This window comes from Mauremys mutica, chromosome 6, assembly GCF_020497125.1.
Source record: "Mauremys mutica isolate MM-2020 ecotype Southern chromosome 6, ASM2049712v1, whole genome shotgun sequence".
In the NCBI taxonomy this organism is placed as follows: Eukaryota; Metazoa; Chordata; order Testudines; family Geoemydidae; genus Mauremys; species Mauremys mutica.
The window spans coordinates 29585169-29605263 of record NC_059077.1 but is presented as its reverse complement, the minus strand read 5'-3'; the positions used below and the strand labels follow the sequence as shown (position 1 = coordinate 29605263).

The 20095-nt window shown below is 38.4% G+C and overlaps 1 protein-coding gene across 1 annotated transcript in view; it reads left to right on the top strand.

Annotated features, from left to right (window-relative positions):
• Positions 1-20095, top strand: part of HCN1 (hyperpolarization activated cyclic nucleotide gated potassium channel 1) — a 290597-nt gene that overhangs the window by 251561 nt on the left and 18941 nt on the right. Inside the window, exon 6 of the mRNA XM_045021684.1 lies at positions 13117-13357. Within this exon, the coding sequence (XP_044877619.1) occupies positions 13117-13357 (241 nt within the window). The remainder of the gene's footprint in view (positions 1-13116; positions 13358-20095) is intronic.

Below are 20095 nucleotides of genomic sequence, written 5' to 3'. Positions count from 1 at the left end.
ACCATGAGGCCCATCTTCTCAGGCATCAGTTAGTGGATGAGTTGCAGGATCTTCATGGTTAGATGATAGGATGTTATGATTATCATAGTGAGTAGAGTAAATACAATTTGTAGTTTTATGCCCTGATCTTTATAAAATGATATTTAGAACCGTACTTTAACCTATCTCTGATCACAGTAGAAGTTCTATTTGTACAGTAGGTAATGTGGAAATTTTCTACCAAGTATAAAAAGTCTCCCATCAATGGTTAGTAGAAGTAAAGAAAGTTGTGTTCTCTGACATCTGTCACAAAACAAGGCCCTGCAGAGAGAGATGCTTTTAATATTATGCCTAACTTCATTAAAAAAGTGACAAACAAACCATCAAAGAATGTAAAGACTAAGACATCTGCCTAACTGTTGAGCAGAGCTTGGCTGATATACAGTGTGCCTTGTCATTCTCTAACCCCAGACACAGTCTTATTATATTAATACTTATAGCAATGTGACAAACTTAGCGTGTGAGAAAGAGGTTAATACCCTTTCTGAGCCACTATTTAAAGTTCATAGCTGGCCTATTTTTAGGCCACAGTGCTAGATGTTGGCTGAATATAGAAACAGATCATGTGTCCTTGCAGAATATAGAACATTGGGATATTTCATTTCCAGAGAACATAATTAAGACTGAGAAAAGAATCTTCTCACCTCTGACCTTTTTGTACATAGATTATGTACTTTAGTTATACAAGCATAAACCTTTATATGAATGATATTAGCTTCCTCTGACATTTAAGTGAAATTAATTGCAAATGTAGTTCTGATGTGACATATTATGTATTATGTATAAAATTCAATTTGTATTTGTAAACTTAAAATATACTGACTTAGCCCTATACTTCAAAGCCCTTGCATGAAATCATTGGCAGGTTATTCAAAGAAAGGATGGAGAAATATACATCCTGTCTGATAACTACAGAGGTATCCCATATTCAATAGTATAGTAGCTTCACTTGTCACTCATAAAATATATCACTGATATGCATTATCTATGCCACCAACCTGTAGTTATAATATATTGTGTTACTCTGTACTGCAATAACAGGGCTTTCAAGTGATTTCCTGTGATATAAAATCAGTAGAGTTTAAATGTATTCATAGAAATAAAAATTAAGATGTAGCCTTGTTTAACATAATTTGAAACTTTCTGAATAAGTCATGGGACCATATTTCTTATGGAAATAATCCTCAGTCCATATTTAATTCATAAGGTAGGTAATGGGCACACAACTTAAAAGCTATTAACTGTTAAATAAATGTAATGCTTCAGGTCTGCAAATGAACAGCGATTGTTTTTGCCTCACTTAAATACTCTTTTTAAAATGTCTTCCATATTGCACTGACCCCTTTCCTGAGGTCACTGAGAGTCTCATGGTACACCAGTCCCATTCAGATATTTAGTGGCCTGATCATTACTAGGGTCCACAGATTCTAGCATTTGGTTGGATACCAATACACACTAAGAGACATATCTAGTACAAAAAGAGACTTCCCTTCTAGCTTGGCAGGAAAGAAAGGGTGCAAATACTAAAGTCTTAGGGGTTAGTTATTGAGAATAAATACAGCATAATTCCTAAATAAGACCATAGGACATAGTCTAGTACAATGATTCAAGGCTATCCTTATCTCGCAGGCCTTCTTGGATCCACTATTAATATTCCCACTAAATTCCCACACTCTCTGGAAAGGAAATCTTATGAGTTAGATCTATGGCAGATATATTGGCTGATTTACACCAGCTGAAAATCTAGCCTTTGTGTCCTGTATCTGCCAGATTTAGGCTTGGGATTGGCTGTGTGTCACCTGATGGTCACATTAGGGACTCTTCTTCATTGTCCCCCTGCCACTCTCATTGTTGGCCTATGTGCTTTGCCTGCCGGCTTCTGCGTCTGAAAGTCTGACTATAAGACCCTCTTTAGATGACTGAGTGAAACTCCCCCCACAATCCCATTCACTGTGTCCCTCAGCTTTGTCTTAAAGTTGCCCACTGGAGAACTTATTCTTTAGTTGATGAAATTTGTGAATTAGAGATGTATCTCAATCAACCATTCCAAGTTTTTCCCCTTTAAGGTTGGCTGGCTACTGGCCATTTAAAGAGCCCCAAGAACTGATTCTACTCTAGTGCTCTTGTCCAGATTATTCTACTCCTGATAGTCTGTCTTCTCTTCCCCTCTCCCCCTCAATTGTTTCTTATTCAACATCCTTGGTCCTCTACTGAGGTTGTTCCTTCAGTCAGCTGTTTCTTCTTGTGCTCCCAACAATTGCCGAGTCTCCTTATACATCCTGTCCACCTTGTGCATCTGTCTTGTCCCACAGCTACCAGTGGCTATCAGTAGCCACTCTTCAGCAGCTCCCTAGCCCAATATGTGTCTTTCCATTAGGCTACTCAAGGACAGCTCATAGTCAGTTTTATCAGCTGTTCAAAGGCTCTCTTCTGGTCACAACTCATCAGGCTTCCTCTGTCAGCTGACTATCACTTTATTGGATGACATCCTTCACACACCTTACAATAAATTTGTGCTCCAGAATCTGTTTTCATTATTATTCTAGCTCTGCATGCTTATGGAGATACAGTCGGTTCATACTTTCAGGATTAACAAATGTGATGTAGTCTTCCTGAGACTTCAGGTAGCACTAATTGTGATAACAGCACTAGCTACTATAGTTTGGGATAAGGGCTTCATCACACCCCTTCCACACAGTTGCTGACCACACTGCTTTGGCACTATAGAACACTAGTGACATTGTTAGCTAGACCACCTACCACCACCCCTAGCACTCAGGAGAATACTAGTTGATCCTGCTCCAGTGCCCATCCCCAATAGCACAGCCAAGCAAGGCAAGTCAGAATTTTGTCCTAAGTGACTTGTCCCAGGTCATATAGTAAACCAATGATAAAGATGGTAATAAAATCTATTTAAAAATGCTCTTATCTCCTTCCTGTTTGTCTTTCCCTTTAGATCCCTGTGAGATGTATAGAACCTTGTTTTTATCTGAAAAAAATCCTAATTTGTAGTAAATAAGATTGACTTGTTCTCTTGTTTCTCCTGCTTAAAAAAAAGCAGAATTAATCTAAGAGTTTTTAAATGGCTGCTCTTACCATGTTTTGTGATGCTGTGCTTTACCTAATGTTGGACTATGTTCATAGCATATCAATGCAGTAAAAAAAATTAATTCCTAACTTCATCTCTATTCATAATATTAAATTTGAACTTGATTGAGTGGCTAAAAATCACATTAGATGCAAACAGAAATGTAACTATGAAAACGCTAAACATAATTTGAATGTTGATATTTCAAAGCTCAGCTAACTATGATTTATCCAGTATAATCAGTTAGATTTAATTAAACCATTACATCATTTTATACAGTGAGATTATGGGCTTTTAAGTCATAATAGGAAAGAACTGTTAACCTACCAATTAATGAGATAGCAGCATTTCTGAACCAAAAGTCCTTAGATATTTTTTAAAATGTAAATGCACAAATCACCACTGATTTTTAAAAAAAATAATTTTTACTCTTATTGTGTCTGCTGTACTATATATGTAGGATCCTGAAAAAGTATGTCCCTTTCAGAGCCTTCTCATTTGCTGACTCATTTCATTTCACTAAATAGGACTGCAGCATGCAGATGATCTGAAGAAGAGGGCAAAGCAGAAAAGAAGAGGGAAGTGTGAGAGGGAGTACAAAGAGGCAGAGGTGGAAATAGAGGAGAGGACAGAGTGACTTTAATATCTTGGCACAGATCCACCACTCACTAGTGAGCTCCTGGGCAGCAGAGGACAGGTTGTCAAATTTTGTTCTCACTTACACCATTATAAATCAAGAGTAACTGAGACAGGAATTTGACCTGGATGTGCCATGGACACATCTTCCTCCCTGTTCCTAGCCCTTTGTGAGCTTTTCCTATAATTCATTTCTTTATTTTAGTCCTTTCTTTCAGTCCCAGCCTATCTCACAATGGCATCCTAAATACCGATTCTTCCTCCCAACCCTTGACCCCCGAGGTGATTTGTTTTCGTCTGCCCACTGCTGAGTCCTCTTTCCCTCCATTGTGAATCAGCCCAGGTAGCTCAGCTGTGTGCTGAGCTATCACCTGCTACTCTACCTCACTATTGCTTATTGCCTTCTGACTGTGAGGCACTGCTGCTAGGCTCATGCCTTAACTTGCTCTTATAACAGAGGAAAATACCAGGTTGAGGAAAGAAGTGGAGATGAGTTACTTCTAATGGATGTCACAATCCCACTATTCAATACAGAATTGTTTGAAGTCAACTCAAAAGGAAGAGAAAAGAGGAAAGGGGGAGTAGAATAGAAGAGGAGGAATAGGAGCTACATCTATTAGAATTGCACAATACTATGTGAAAATAACATTTATATTCTGATTTAAGTTTACCAAAACCAGTAGGTTCATCTACACCTGAAAAGTCAAACATCAGTTTATTGTTTATTGTATCAATTACAAAGATGGACCCAAACAATAAACTTTTGATCAAGAACTGGGTTCAAAATTACCGAAAGTTTTGGGATATTCAGATCCAGTGGTGAAATCACGGCCCTATTGAAATCAATGGCAGTTTTCATTGACTTTAACTAGGCCAGGATTTCATCCCAGGGCTGGCATTTAAATATGTTTCCAGTGTGTCATTCAGATCCTGTATGTAGTGTAGTTGTAAATATGTTGGTCCCAGGATATCAGAGACACAAGATGTCTCTCTCGCCAACAGAAGTTGGCCCAATAAAAGATATTACCTCACCCACCTTGTCATTCAGATCCTGAGTCAGAGTCCCCAAAAGCCAAGATGTTAATGTCTATGGTTTTGCTTCAAGCACATCATTAATCAGTTGAAGCTAGGAGCCAATGATATAATGTTGTTACAAATCTGTGCATGCACAAACAGGGCTTTGTGCTACTACTCAAAGCTAATGATAGAAATGTAGCCCTGGAAGGGACCTTGAGAGGTCAGCATGTCCAGCACCCTGTGCTGAGGTGGGACCAAGTAAACCTAGACCATCCCTGACGGGTATTCCAGTAATGGTCACACAAGAGCCAAATACAGAGGTATTATAACTTTCTTATACTCCTACTTGAGATTCCCTGTTTATGTATCCAGGGATTGCATAATGCTTTTTGCATTGGTCTCCACTGCAGAGGATATGGCACCTAAGCTATTCTTTTTAGGTGAAAAATCTGAGTAACTATCCCAGACTGAGGTATCAATAGAGGAAATTTTGGAATAAATTTATAAATTAAATATTAATAAGACACCAGGACCAGATGGTATTCACCGAAGAAACTCATCTATGAAACTGCAGAACTACTAACTGTGGTACATAACCCATTGCTTAAATCAATTTCTGTAGCAGATGACTGGAGGATAGCTAATGTAATACTAATATTTAAAAGAGGCTCCAGAGGCAATCCTGGCAATTACAGGCCAGTAAGCCTAACTTCAGAAGTATGCGAATTGGTCAAAGCCATAGTAAAGAATAGAATTATCAGACACATAGATGAATACGATTTGTTGGGGAAGAGTCAACATGGCTTTTGTGAACATGCCTTACCAATGTAATAGAATTCTTTGAGGGTGTCAACAAGAATGTGAACAAGGGTGATCCAGTGGATATAGTGTATTTGGACTTTCAGAAAGCTTTTGGCAAGGTACTTCACCCAAGGCTCTTAAGCAAAGTAAGCAGTCATAGATTAAGAGGAAAGGTCCTCTCATGGATCAGTAACTGTTTAAAAGAGAAGAAACAAAGTGTAGGAATAAATGGTCAGTTCTCACAGTAGAGAGAGAGAAATAGTTGGGTCCCCAAGGATATGTACTGAGACCTGTGCTCTTCAACATATTCATAAATGATCTGGAAAAGAGGGTAACCAATGAGGTGGCAAAATTTGCAGACAATACAAAATTATGTAAAATAGGTAAGTACAAAGCCTAATGTGAAAAGTTACAAAGGGATCTGACAACATGGGATGACTGGGCAACAAAATGGCAGATGAAATTCGATATTGATAAATGCAAATTAGTGCACACTAGAAAAATACTCCCAATTATTCATATACAATGATTGGGTCTAAATTAGTTTTTACCGCTTAAGAAAAAGATCCTGGAGTCATCCTGGATAGTTTGGCTATTCTTATGTTTGTTTCTTTTTTATTAAATTATTTATAGCTATTTTGACTTCCTCTCTGTAACATTGGGTAGGTTATCTTACAGTCATAGGCTTCCTTACAGTATTTCCAGCACTTCTATTCCGGGTGATATTTTGACACTTCTGGTTCTCCTCCCAGCTGGAAACCAAAGTTAAAAAGACATATTAGACATTTCAGAACCTTTAAGAAGTTGCAGACTATACTCGGTTATAAAAACGAACCAAGGCTTTGTGGCTGGGTATAGGAGGCCTTTTTTCCTTCATTGCTGTTCTAAACGGCACTAGAAAGTGCAACAGAAATACAATACAGGAGGTCCAATAATGTTCTCTCACAAAGATCAAGAGGGGAAATTAAGAAGCAATGAGGGAAGTTGAATATTTTTTATCAGACTGACTTTACCGAAGATTTGGTTGAACCATATAACCTTAAAAGGATTACCCTGCCTGCAGTTGAATTTAATATAATGATAATTCAAATGTATAAAACATGTATACAAAGAGTTGAATAGAAAACAACAATCACATAGGAAAGGAAGAAAAGTATCAAGAAGGACATTTAATATAGATTCCCAAGAATATATTGAGTTAACTCTACATCCCATGGGTTGTATATACACAATTACCTTATCTTATCTGCATTATCTTATGCATTTATGGAGGCTGACTTACACTAATGTAAGTTATAAATAACTGCAGTGAAGCCTTTGGAATTATCCTAGTGTAAAACTGGTGCAAGTGAAATCAAATTGGTACCTGAGTGTTCTTAAAAGTGCTAATTACTCCAATATTCAAACAGTGAAAGAAGAAAGTTAATATTAAGCACTGAACTATTAAACCTAGCACCATGCCAGTTTTTGACCACAGAGGAAAATAGTCAATGCACTTTAAAAAACAAGAAAGAGAGAGAGAGATGAAAATGTCATTGATCTAACAGATCAATGTGTAACTATATAGTTTTGAGGCATAACTAAAATATTTTTAAAGTACAGCGTTAATGATTAATCACAAGATATCAGAGCAGTTTAAAAAATATACTTAAGCTTCCAGAGTCCCTGGGCATAATGTTCTGTAGGTTTTCCTGTAGTTGTCTCTTCTTACCTGCAAATAAAAATTATTTTCTCAGTACTGCTCCTTTTGTGCTGATCTCTTCCTGGGATAATGCGCTTGCTCTGGAAGATGAATATTGACCATATTCTGTGCAGCCTACTCTGTCAAAAGACCAGGAAATTGAGGTAAAGATCACAAGTTATTTTTAAAAAGAACAGGAGTACTTGTTGCACCTTAGAGACTAATGAACCAAAGTGAGCTTTAGCCCACGAAAGCTTATGCTGAAATAAATTTGTTAGTCTCTAAGGTGCCACTAGTACGCCTGTTCTTTTTGCGGATACAGACTAATACGGCTGCGACTCTGAAAGTTATTTTCAGTTTCCTGAAACAGTTCTTCCTCCTTTTAAGCAGAAGTAGAGTTTAAGAAGAGTATAAATCAGAGGCTCTCTGAATTAAATACCACATTGTTTGGTTTAGCTATTCATGTCCTACAAGCCACTGCAAGTGTAGACAAAGGCTGCGTGTCAGCAGCAGTCTTTACTGGTGATGATTTTATGTTTTTCTTTCAGATCATTGTTAAAAATGTTAAGTAGTGTGGAGCCAAAAACCCATCCCTGCAGTACCCCACTAGAAAAACACCTGCTCAATGACGATTCCCCATTTTCAATGACATTTTGAGATCTCTCAGTTTACCAGTTTATCATTTAATGTGCATTTAATTTTGTATGATTCTAGATTTTTAATCAAAATATCATGTGATATTTCATGTCTTCATAATATTTCATATCATGTCGTCTTAAGGAAGTTCTCCATCCACTGAGCACTGGTGTACATCTCCCTCTAACCACCAAACCACAACCAAGATATAGAGTCTGACCAGCTTCATGTGCTGGGCCCAAACAAACCGACAGTCCCATGGTTGTCATAGCAACCATTGCCCTTTGGAAAGGTCATCAATCATCTTCAGGAGTATTGAAGTCATACAGAACAAGAAGATCTGATGATTTCAACAAAGGTTGAACAAAACTGTCAGGGTGTAATAGAGCAGTCTGTAAATCAGTGCTCCTCCCATTTAGATCTCATCCTGAGAATTTCTCTGTGCTGATTTCTCTTTAACCACTTTATATATAAATATTTTCTCCCTAAGAATTCACTCAGTTGGGTAGTTTTCTGGTGTGGAGGGGAGGAGCAAGAAGCTTGATCCTGATGGTTCCATATCATGTAGCACAGTCTGGGTCCTATCCTGAAGAACCTACTTGGGAAAAACTTCTGTGAGAAATTTTTCTGTGTACAGAATTCAGGACTGAGTATTGTTCCTTCAGTTTGTTCTTACCATTTCTTGAAATACCAAGCTATTTCTTATAGTGCTTTTCCAATTAGATAAAACCCACATCTATAATCTTTACTCATTTCTATTTGCCCAATTAATACAAGATGTAAAAATGTAATATGATATACAAGAACTTCAGGTTACTGCATGACTTGTGATTAAGACCAACAAAAAAAAATCTATTAGTCACCTTGGCAGATCTAAATAAAAGAACAATTTAAGGAAAAACAAAGCACTTAAAAATGTCATTTTGTTGCTCAGTCTTCATGCTTTTCTCTCTCCCTTTCTGGTAATTTTCCACCTTCTCACATTTTAAATAAGGGAATTTTGTATTTTAGCTTAAACTCGTATGGAAATAAAAACACATACAATGAATGCATTCACTAGAACAATAATGGCTGAAATTATCACAGCAGTGATTGTATAAATCAAAGCAGCCACAAGACAGCCTTACCTGATAAACTCTGTGTGTGTGTGTGTGTGTATATAGCTTATACGTAGCAAGAAAGAGAAGTAGATAGAGAGATGCGTTCTCAAGAGGAAATATATATTTTCAGAGAAGGAGAAAGACTTATAATTATGGTTAGATGTATTTTCCAAGTAGACAGTGGTTCCCTCTCTTTTGGAGTTGGAAGCTCTGTATGTGATGGATGGGCTCCCCCCAGTCTCCTTTATGTCTTGCTCTGGAGTTATTTCCATATTTCACCCATCACCTCCATTCTCTCCTTCTCACCATCCCCTTTCCAATTTTCTTATTTCCTCTCCCCCACCCATAATTTCTTTCTCTTCCCACCCCCTCCTGCCTTTTTGCAAGGTTTTTCCTCCCCTTCCCTGAAGATCCCACTTCACAGTCTCTTGCTCACAATTCACTTTTATTTCTCCTCCTGTTCTCTCTCCCCTCAATCCTTCTTCTTTCTCTCTTTCCCCTTTTTTCTCTTTCATTTCTCATCCCTTATCTCTCTCTCTCTCTCACTGAGTTCCATCTTCATTCTTTCTCCCTGCTGTTACATCCATTTCTCTCTCCTCTTTCCTTCCTGTCTACCAGCTCGCTGTCATCTTCTCACTCTCCTGGCCTTTCCCACACCTCTCTTCTAGCTCTCTTACAACGTCTACCCAACTTTCCCCCTTTTCCCTGGTGGCTTCCTTTCTCTCCCTCCCTGCGCTTACAGAAGAGCTCAGTGCTGTTACCAAAACAGAAAACAGGCTGGGGTCAAATGGCTTGATGGGAGGCTGCTTGAAATCATTGGACAGGTAAACAAGGAACTGCCAGCTATTGTCTTCTCCCTGGCTTCAGCCAAAGCCAAATTAAGGCAATCTGGTGTCCCAGTCACACTTATGACATAGGTCCCTCCCATAGCTCCACCCCAACTGTGAATCGATATGTCAGGGTGCTCCCTTCCCAGAGAGGGAAGTGACAGTAGCAAGGAACCCCCTAGTCCCCACTAAGAAGTGGCAGTAGGGAGAAGAAGCAGGTGTCTTTTCACCCCTCAGAGAGATAGGAAAGGCAGCAGGGCTTTCCCTACAATACTTATCCCATCATATGGGGTGTATCTACTTGGGTGGCTGGGTCACTACACTCTTCTCCTCCTTCCTCTGATGGGCAGTGTCAGCAGGACCCCTGAGAACAATTATTCTGGATTCCTAGCCCCCCATGGAGAAGAACTGGACATTTCATACCTTTCAGAGCTCTTGTTTCAGGCTATCTGCAGACTCACATGGACATCACAGCATCAGTTTACACTTGCTTCACATTTTCTAGCTTTTCTTTGCAAACACAGGGGCTAGAGGCTTTTTTTTTAAATAAAATCCTAGATTCAGATGTCGTGTGAGTCCAGGAGCTAAGCCTTAGGACTGGGACATATGCCTTAATGTTGCTCTGGCTTCCGCGAAAGATAAGCAATGATTTTGTATTTTGAGAAGGAGCAAGGCAATTGCCCCAACTCTCAGTCGTCTCTTCTTCAATCTGTCCTGGTTTCCTCTGCTGCTATACTCTCCTCCTACCGCTGGTTTCATGGGAGCCAATCAGTGTAAACACAGGGAAAGGGTCAGTTTTTGGAGGTAAGATGTTCCTTCTATTTATTTTCTACACTACCATTGCCTCTAATGGGCTCCAGCAGTCACATGCAGCAAGAATCACTATGCCCCTCCCTATGCAGTGGGCTTATGCCTTGTAAGGAAGCCTGACTCGTGGGTTGGGAGCTAAGACAATAAGAAAGAAAGAAAACTGAGTAAAGGAGACTGTCTTTATTTTCTCTCCATTGCTTAAAGAAGAGCTTGCAAATAAAACTGAAATACTGGCCCCATTGAAGTCTATCTGAGGTTTGTCATTGATTTCAGTATTTCACCATCTGCCTTTTTGCACCAATTAGACCCATTGTGCACTCCTTAGAGCTTTACTTTTTTCACAAGTTGATGCACATCTTATTCTTCACTCGCTGTCTCAACACTTCCTGAGCCAGGGCTGCAGTCTCTAGCCATTCTTTGTGTTATATATGGAGATATACCTATGTGGAACTGGAAGGGACCCTGAAAGGTCATTGAGTCCAGCCCCTGCCTTCACTAGTAGGACCAAGTACTGATTTTGCCCCAGATCCCTAAGTGGCTCCCTCAAGGATTGATCTCACAAGCCTGGGTTTAGTAGGCTGATGCTCAAACCACTGAGCTATCCCTGCCTCTCTTTCTCCCCCTTCTCTTATAGTGTAATTTTTGTTTGTCACCTGATATCCCCACCCAAAAGAAGAAGAAGCTGAAGGAAAAGCATATATACCACAGAGCTAAGTACAGAACTATTGACTTGTTGAGACCAAGGTCAAAGAGAATGATTATAGTTCTCCTTCTGAAGAGGCAAAGTCCCCTTGTTCTTAGAAACCCTACTATTTTCACCTTGTTATTACATAGTGACATTCTCCTGAGTGAGTGTCCTAAGATATCATAACTCTGTCCCAGACGTAGGAGAAGGAAGTACATTTGCCCTGGGCTTCTTTTAGTGGGGAGTAAGAAATTGATGGGAATAATAACTTCTTGCCACTGGGACACTTGTTTTGCCTTGTGCTCTTCTTCCAGTTTCATTTTTTTCATGTTGGAGGCTCCATTCTTTAGTTTGGATTTTCTCTCTTCACTCTTGTGCCATACATGTGCTTAGTTGGTCAGCAACACAAATCTAGTAAAACCTAAGGCAATCTTTGTGATTGGCGCCATCTAGTGGGAACCCTAAAATCTTCCTAGACGACATTACCTCAGTATTTGCTGCATTACTATAAACCTTCTTGTACTTGCTGTAGTGAGTGCCTAGGATACACTGCTGTTACTGAAGTAACATTGAGCTTTCTAAGGCAATTGGCATGATATAAATAGTACCACTGTTTGCATGTTTTTGTGTTTTAATGCAGTTGTGCATTGATATACAGATGATCATATATAATATTTTGTCAAACGTTTAATACATTGGTTGCTAACTGTACCCAATGGGCTGTGTCCTGTTGGAATCCCTCTTCATGTCCAATACCAATCAATCTCATGAAATGTTCTTCAGTGTGGTAGCTTGTAAACCCTGTGCATGGAATCGAATATATTGTCCAAGGGATTTTTTTAATGTAAGACAAAGTAAGGTCTGCAAGATTTGTCTTACAAATCACTTTCAGAAATGACACACATTTAAATTTAAAACAGGTAGCGTATTTAATCTTGTAGTGTTCTCCTTTGGATGTAATGCCTGCCAATGGTCCTGATAATGCTAATTGGTTTGCTACCTTGGACCCTTAAAGCGCTCATGAAGTCCCATGAACTCAACAGGATACTATGTGGATGCAAAGGTCCACTTGTATGGATTCCTTTGCAGGATTGTGGCCTATAACTCTATGTTTAGTTACCGTAAGTTTAGATCTGATGGTTCCTGATCCAAAGGCATCTTTCCATTGACTTCAATGGGCTTTGGAAGAAGCCCATAATGTGCATTTGTGTTACCCCTAAAGCTGCTGCAATTGTATAGATACTATTGATACAAATGTCAAAAATAAAAGTTCAGATTTTCTGCTGGTATAACTTCACTCAATTTATTGGAATTATGCCAGCCGAGAATTCGTTCCATCTTCTTTTGCAAGCTGTGCCCTTTTTACAGAGTTTTCAGTGGCTGTAATTCATATGTAGTGTCTGTTTGCCCATCATTTTTCTTAAAAGCCAAGGAGAATAAATAAGTTACAGGGAGACCCATGAAGAACTTACCATTCACCTCAGTGATAGAAATAGTGGTGTGATTTCTTTTGTGGAGTGGGGAAGTCTGAGGGGTTGTTTTGGTTTTTGTTAGTTTGATTTGGGTTTTTTTTGTTTCATTTACCATTTTAGTAGCAACAGGAATGAAAATGACTAGAAACGAGCCACAAAATAAAAGAGTAATATCTAATAAACACACACAGAATTTCTACTGAAAAAGGCATTGTCTTATTGTGTACACACTTTTTGTTTTGGTTCTTTTTGTTTGTTTTACCTACCCACTCCAGAATGTGTATTTGCTGACTGTTACTCTCATTATGTTTCCCTACCATTTAGGAGATAGTCAATTTCAACTGTCGCAAGCTGGTTGCCACAATGCCTCTTTTCGCTAACGCAGACCCCAATTTCGTGACAGCCATGCTGAGCAAGCTTCGCTTTGAGGTGTTCCAACCTGGCGATTATATTATCCGAGAAGGGGCTGTGGGTAAAAAGATGTATTTCATTCAACACGGGGTCGCTGGTGTCATCACTAAATCCAGTAAGGAGATGAAGCTGACAGATGGCTCTTACTTTGGGGGTGAGTAATAAGGAAATGTATGAGAACATATGGGGTGAATGTGCTAGAACAAAACACGTTCAAATGTCAGACATATAGAGATATTAGAATGTGTCTGGTGAGCATTTGTTGCCTAGAGAATTCTTATGGCAGAGAATAGTGCTTTCAGTATTTTTGAATAATACATTTAGAGACTGCTTCCCATTTCAGTGATAGGTTATCCTCTATAGCTGGGAGCTTTCTCAGGTAGTTCCTAAAGTAATATTCTCAATTAAACTGTCTGATTTCAAAGTGACATTGAATTAAGAGCACTCTTAGGTAATGTGCTGTATCTTACTAAGGAATGCAATAATTTGCAAAGTAATTTTTAACAGACTGAAATATTTCTAAGGTAAAATAAGCATAATTCATCTTCTTTAAAGGGGGTTGTGGGTTTTTGGACACCAATGTGAAAGCATATCGACATGATAAACTTCAATGTATAAAAAAGTTAGAGAGTTGATAAAGGACCATTAATATATGGGATTCTTCTGATATCCTCCCTGGAGCTTTCAGACTGGTATTAGTGCTCTTACACTAATTTTTAACAATCAGCAATGATTAGAGTTCAAGTATGTGCTGTCATAGACTGGCATCTCTAATGGACTAGACAGCTCCCTGTTAGATGTAAGTTAAAAAGAACTAAGCATCAATTTTGGTCCAATTTAATTCAATTCACTGGTAACCCTAATGAAAATCCGATTTCCATTTAACTGAAAGTATATGAAATATTTACAGATGGATGAGGATATACCTTTTTACATATAATATCTGACCAGTATGAAAATATATCAGCTGTGATAAGATATTCTAGTGCAATAGAATAGGAATCTTCTGCTAAGAGAAGCAATAGGTCTGATTTTCAGAAGTGCTGAGCACCTGGAGCTATCATTAGCTGCCACTGGAGTTGCAGGTCTGGCTCATACCTAGTTAGTTTCTGTATTAATTTTAGCTGAATCCCATGAAACATTGAAAAATTATATCAAAAGCCTTTCAGAATTGTTTAGTTGCATTTAAAGCCTAACAAGTGACATTTAGATGTACAGAAATGAAAAGCTCAGAGCTGTGAACTTAGCTCAGTTCTTGTTTGAACTGGGGCATGTAGTTCTTTACAGAAGTATGCTGAAACCTCTCCTACTGTCCTGGCCAGCAGGCGTTGTCACTCCACAGTAGCACTTTCCAGGTGATTTATGCCAGTGATTGCAGTATCCGTTAAATAAAGGAATCATGTGCTTATCCTATCATGTGCTTGGAGGCAAGGCACAAAATTGTATTTGCTACAGAGTGGAGATTAAGGAGAAAGAAAAGGTTGTAGGATGAAGAAGTCAAGCAACCTTGGTCTCCTTTAGGCTTAGGCAGTGCACCAAAAATGTACTGATTCTGAGAGTGGATGGGCAAGGAGCTGTATTCTGAAAATGTCAAAAACACTTCTTCTAGACCAAAAGAGCAAAAATGCATGTCTATATGCTGTGTTGACTAATTGCAGCAGCATTCCTGAGGACAATACAGTATCATATCGTGAAAGTCCAGAATACGTCTTATACCCTAAAAGGGAAACACCAACATCCTGCTGTGTGTCAAAAAAAGGTGAACCAAGTTACAAAAACATAGAACAAAACTTAAACAAAGGAAACTCAAAGTTCTGTCCTATATCAATGGCTGTAGAAATTATTATAGATGGAGCTGAAAGTGATGCCTACAATTAAGGCTTTCTGACATTTTCCCCATAAAAAGACTGTTTTCACTTGCTTATAACTTTGCCAAACTTCAGCTAGTTGGGATGAAATTTTCCATACATGGTGTCTGCCTTAGGCTCAGTATTTTTTAAAAAAAGTTTCAGCAAAAGGGCTAAGATGTTTCTGTGAATAAAGTTAAGGGGAAATATATTTGGCTCACATTTTAAAAACTCCAGTTATGGAGATTCCACTATCTCTCTAGGCAATATATTCCAGTGCTTAACCACCCTGACAGTTAGGAAATTTTGCCTAATATCCAACCTAAACCTCTCTTGCTGCAATTTAAGCCCATTGCTTCTTGTTCTATCCTCAGAGGAGAACATTTTTTCTCCCTCCTCCATGTAACAATCTTTTATGTACTTGAAAACTGTTTTCATGTCCCCCCTCACTCGTCTCTTCTTCAGACTAAATGAGGGTGACCAGATGTCCCGATTTTATAGGGTCATTCCTGATTTTGGGGGCTTTTTCTTATACGGCGCCTATTACCCCCCCACCACCATCCTGATTTTTTACACTTGCTATGTGGTCACCCTCGACTAAACAAGCCAATTGTTTTCAATCTTTCCTCATAGTTCACATCTTCTAGACCTTTAATTATTTTTGTTGCTCTTCCCTGGGCCTTTCTCCAATTTGTCCACATCTTTCCTGAAATGTGGCTCCCAGAAGTGACACAATACTCCAGTTGAGGCTGTATCAGCATAGAGTAGAGCAGAAGAAGTAGTTCTTGTGTCTTGCTTACAACACTCCTGCTAATAAATCGGAGAATGATGTGTGCTTTTTTTGCAACAGTGTTGGACTGTTGACCCATATTTAGCTCCACAATGGCCCCTAGATCCCTTTCCTCTGTACTTCTACCTAGGCAGTCATTTCCCATTTTTTTATGTGTGCAATTGATTGTTCCTTCCTAAGTGGAGTACTTTGCATTTGTCCTTATTGAATTTCAACATATTTATTCAGACTGTTTCTCCAGTTTGTCCAGATCATTTTGAATTTTAATTCTGTCCTCCAAAGCACTTGCAACCTCCCCCTCTCTGTCCCAGCTTGGTATCATCCGAAACTTTATAAGTGTACTCTCTATGCCATTATCTAAATCATTGATGAAGATATTGAACAAAACTGGATCCTGACTGATTCCTGTGGGACACCACTTGATATGCCATTCCAGCTTGACTGTGAACCACTGATAATTACTCTCTGGGAATGTTTTTTCAACTAGCTATGCAGCCACCTTATAGTAGCTCCATCTAGGTTGTGTTTCCCTAGTTGTTTATGAGAAGGTAATATGAGACAGTATCAAAAGCCAAGATATACCACATCTACTGCTTCCTTACTATCCACAAGGTTTGTTACTCTGTCAAAGAAAGCCATTAGGTAAGTTTGACACAATTTGTTCTTGACAAATCCATGCTGACTTTTACTTATCGCCTTATTATCTTCTAGGTGTTTGCAAATTGATTATTTAATTATTTGCTCAATTTTCTTTCTGGGTGCTAAAGTTAAGCTGACTGGTCTGTAATTCCCTGGGTAGTTCTTATTCCCCTTTTTATATAGGAGCACTATATTAGCTGTTTTCCAGTCCTCTGGAATCTCTCCCATAACTTTTCGAAGATAAGAGATTAAAAAGACTTGGACTTTTCAGCTTGGAAAAGAGACGACTAAGGGGAGATATGATAGAGGTCTATAAAACCATGACTGGTGTGGACAAAGTAAATAAAGAAGTGTTATTTACTCCACATAACACAAATGAAATTAATAGGCATCAGGTTTAAAACAAACAAAAGAAAATATTTCTTCACATAATGCACAGTCAACTATGGAACTCTTTGCCAGAGGATGTTGTGAAAGCCAAAACTATAAAAGGGTTAAAAGAGATAAGCTTAGGAGGATAGGTCCATCAATGGCTATTAGCCAAGATGCGTAGGGAAGCAAAACCATGCTCTGAAGTGTCCCTAGCCTTTGGGAATAGGTGACAGGGGATGGATCACTTGATGATTACCTGTTCTGTTCATTCCCTCTGAAGGATCTGACATTGGCCACTGTCAAAAGACAGCATAGTGGGCTAGGTGGACCACTGGTTTGACCCAGTATGGCTGTTCTTATGTTCTAATCGTTAATGGCTCTGATATCTCTTCAGTCACCTCCTCGTGTATTCTATGATGTATTTCATCAAAGCATGGCAACTTGAAGACATCTAACTTTTCTAGCTTATGTTCTCTATGGTAGATGTCCAATTGCTACTAAACTCTTTGGTGAAAACTGAAACAAAAAAAGTCGTTTAGCACTACTGCCACTTCCACGTTTTCTGTTATTGTTGTTGAGTAACGGGTTCACCTTGTCTTATTTTAATCTCATTTTGTGCCTTAGCCTTTCTAATATTATCCCTACATGCTTGTGTTGTTTGTTTATATTCATCCTTCAGAATTTGACCTTGTTTGCACTTTTTGTAGGACTCTTTTTTGAGTTTCAGATCATTGAAGATCTCCTGGTGAAGCCAGGGTGGTCTCTTGCCTACGTAGTGGGATAGTTTGCTCTTGTGCCCTTAATAATGTCTTCTTGAAAAATTGCCAAATTTATTGAACTGGTTTTCCCCTTAGACTTGCTTCCAATGGGATCTTACCTACCAATTCCCTGAGTTTGTTAAAGTTTGTATTCTTGAAATCTATTATCTTTATTGTTCTGTTTTCCTCCTACCATTCCTTAGAATCATGAATTCTATCATTTCATGATCACTTTCACCCAAGCTGCCTTCCACTTTCAAATTCTCAACCAGTTCCTTCCTTTTTCTCAAAATCAAATCTATAACAGCCTCTCCCCTAGTAGTTTTCTCCACCTTCTGAAATAAAAAAAAATCTCTAACTTCTTATATAATCTGTGCCCTGCTGTGTTATTTTCCAACAGATGTCCAGTATAATATTGTGCCAATTTTTAAAAAGGGTCAATGCAATAGCCCAAGTAATTAACCAGATAATTTTAGGCCTGTCAGCCTGATGTTGATCCTGGGCAAAGTAATGGAGTGGCTGATATGAGACTTGATTAATAAAGAATTAAAGGAGGGTAACGTAATTAATGCAAATCAACATGGGTTTATGGAAAATAGATTCTGTCAAACTAACTTGATATCATTTTTTGCCTCTATTACCAGTCTGGTTAATAGAAGTAATTGCATTTTCTTAACATACTTAGAAAGGCATTTGACTTGGTACCACTTGACGTTTTGATTAAAAAACTAGAATGACATAAAATTAACTTATTAAATTGATTAAAAACTGGCTAACTGATAGATCTTGAAATATAATTGTAAGTGGGGATTGTCATCGAGTGGGTGTTTCCAGTGGAGTCCCACAAGGAATGATTCCTGCCCCTACATTATTTAATATTTTTATCAATGACTTGGAAGAAAACATTAAAATCATCACTGATAAAATTTGCCGATGGACCAAAAATTGGGGAAATGGTAAATAATGAAGAGGACAGGTCACTGATTTAGAACCATTGGGATTGTTTGGTAAACTCAGTGCAAGCAAACTAAACTTTGATGCTACTAAATGCAAATGTATATATCTAGGAATGAAGAATATAGGCCATACTTACAAGATGGGGTACTCTATCCTGGGAAGCAGTGACTCTGAAAATGATTTGGGGTTATGGTGGATAATATGTAATTACTGGAAAGAATCTTGTTATATAGCCCTGATCTAATACATCACTTAAGCATAAAGTTAGGCATGTGTTTATGTGCCATGCTGGATCAGGGCTAGCACTTAAAGATGTGCCTAACTTGAACTTTATGCTTAAATTATGTGCTGGATTGGGATCTATATTTCTGGATTAGGAAAGAGAGAGAGAGAGAGGGAGAGAAAGAGAGAGAAAGCTCAAGCACACTTTTCTAGTCATAGCCTCTTAAGTAGTACCTACTAGAACAGATACTTCCGGGAGCCAGTTCAGTGCTCTGTTGTTGTTTTATTTGCTTTCTTGCTCATGGACAAATGGCTGCTTTCTCACCATTGTCCTGATCCTTCTTTTATTGAAATCACTGGCAAAACTCCCACTGAAGCAGGATCAGGCCTTATGTCCCCAAGCCAACTGCCTCTAGCTGGTGTCCTCTCCATCTGGTTCCTTACCTATGTTTATATAAATCTGTCCTTTATTTAAATCCCAGGAAACACATTCCAAGCAACTATAGTCCTTTTAACAGATATGCTTTTTGAACCCAGGGGAATCAAATATTGACCTATTGCTATAAAACCCCAAACCAAAGCCACTTACACTATAGTTTCTTTTTAATTATTTCTTCATTAAATAGTTTCTAATTACTGATATATGAAAGAATGCAGTCTGATACATATCTATACATCATTTGACAGGGTACATTATTAATAATTTTAACCCTTTAGGATTCCATAATGATGTCCTCTGTGTCTGCAGCTGGAAAGGATCTTAAATTTCAAATGTTCAAGTGTTCACTGATTGTGTCCCGATTAAGACACATACTCAGCTGTGTCTTTCCAATTCCTCTCCTACATTGATCCTTCCACACCTCTTTTCTATTTTCTCAGGCTCTTCACTGGCCACATGGCCAAGATTGTGAACTTTACCTTTTATTGGTTCATAAATGGCTGAAAATCTCAGTTTGCAGTCATCTTATTCTGAGAACTTCCAGGGACTAGACATAAGACTAAAAGAAAGAGATGCGTACCTGATTTTTATGAAGGGCTGGCTCAAAGTTTAAGTATCCAGTGAACAAGTTCCTAGCTTCATGAGAGAAGACAAAATATATTTTGTGCAATTTATTCAAAGTCAGAGAAATGCCACCAACTCTGCTGGACAACCTTATTGGGGTAGTACCAGTATAAATAAAGCAGATTTTTGTGCCCGCTGACATTTTAATTTTCTTAAAATAGACTATTCATTCACATATTTATGGCATCTTACTTTCTCCTCTGGTTATTTACAATAATACTGTTGTCTATGTATCTCATAGCAT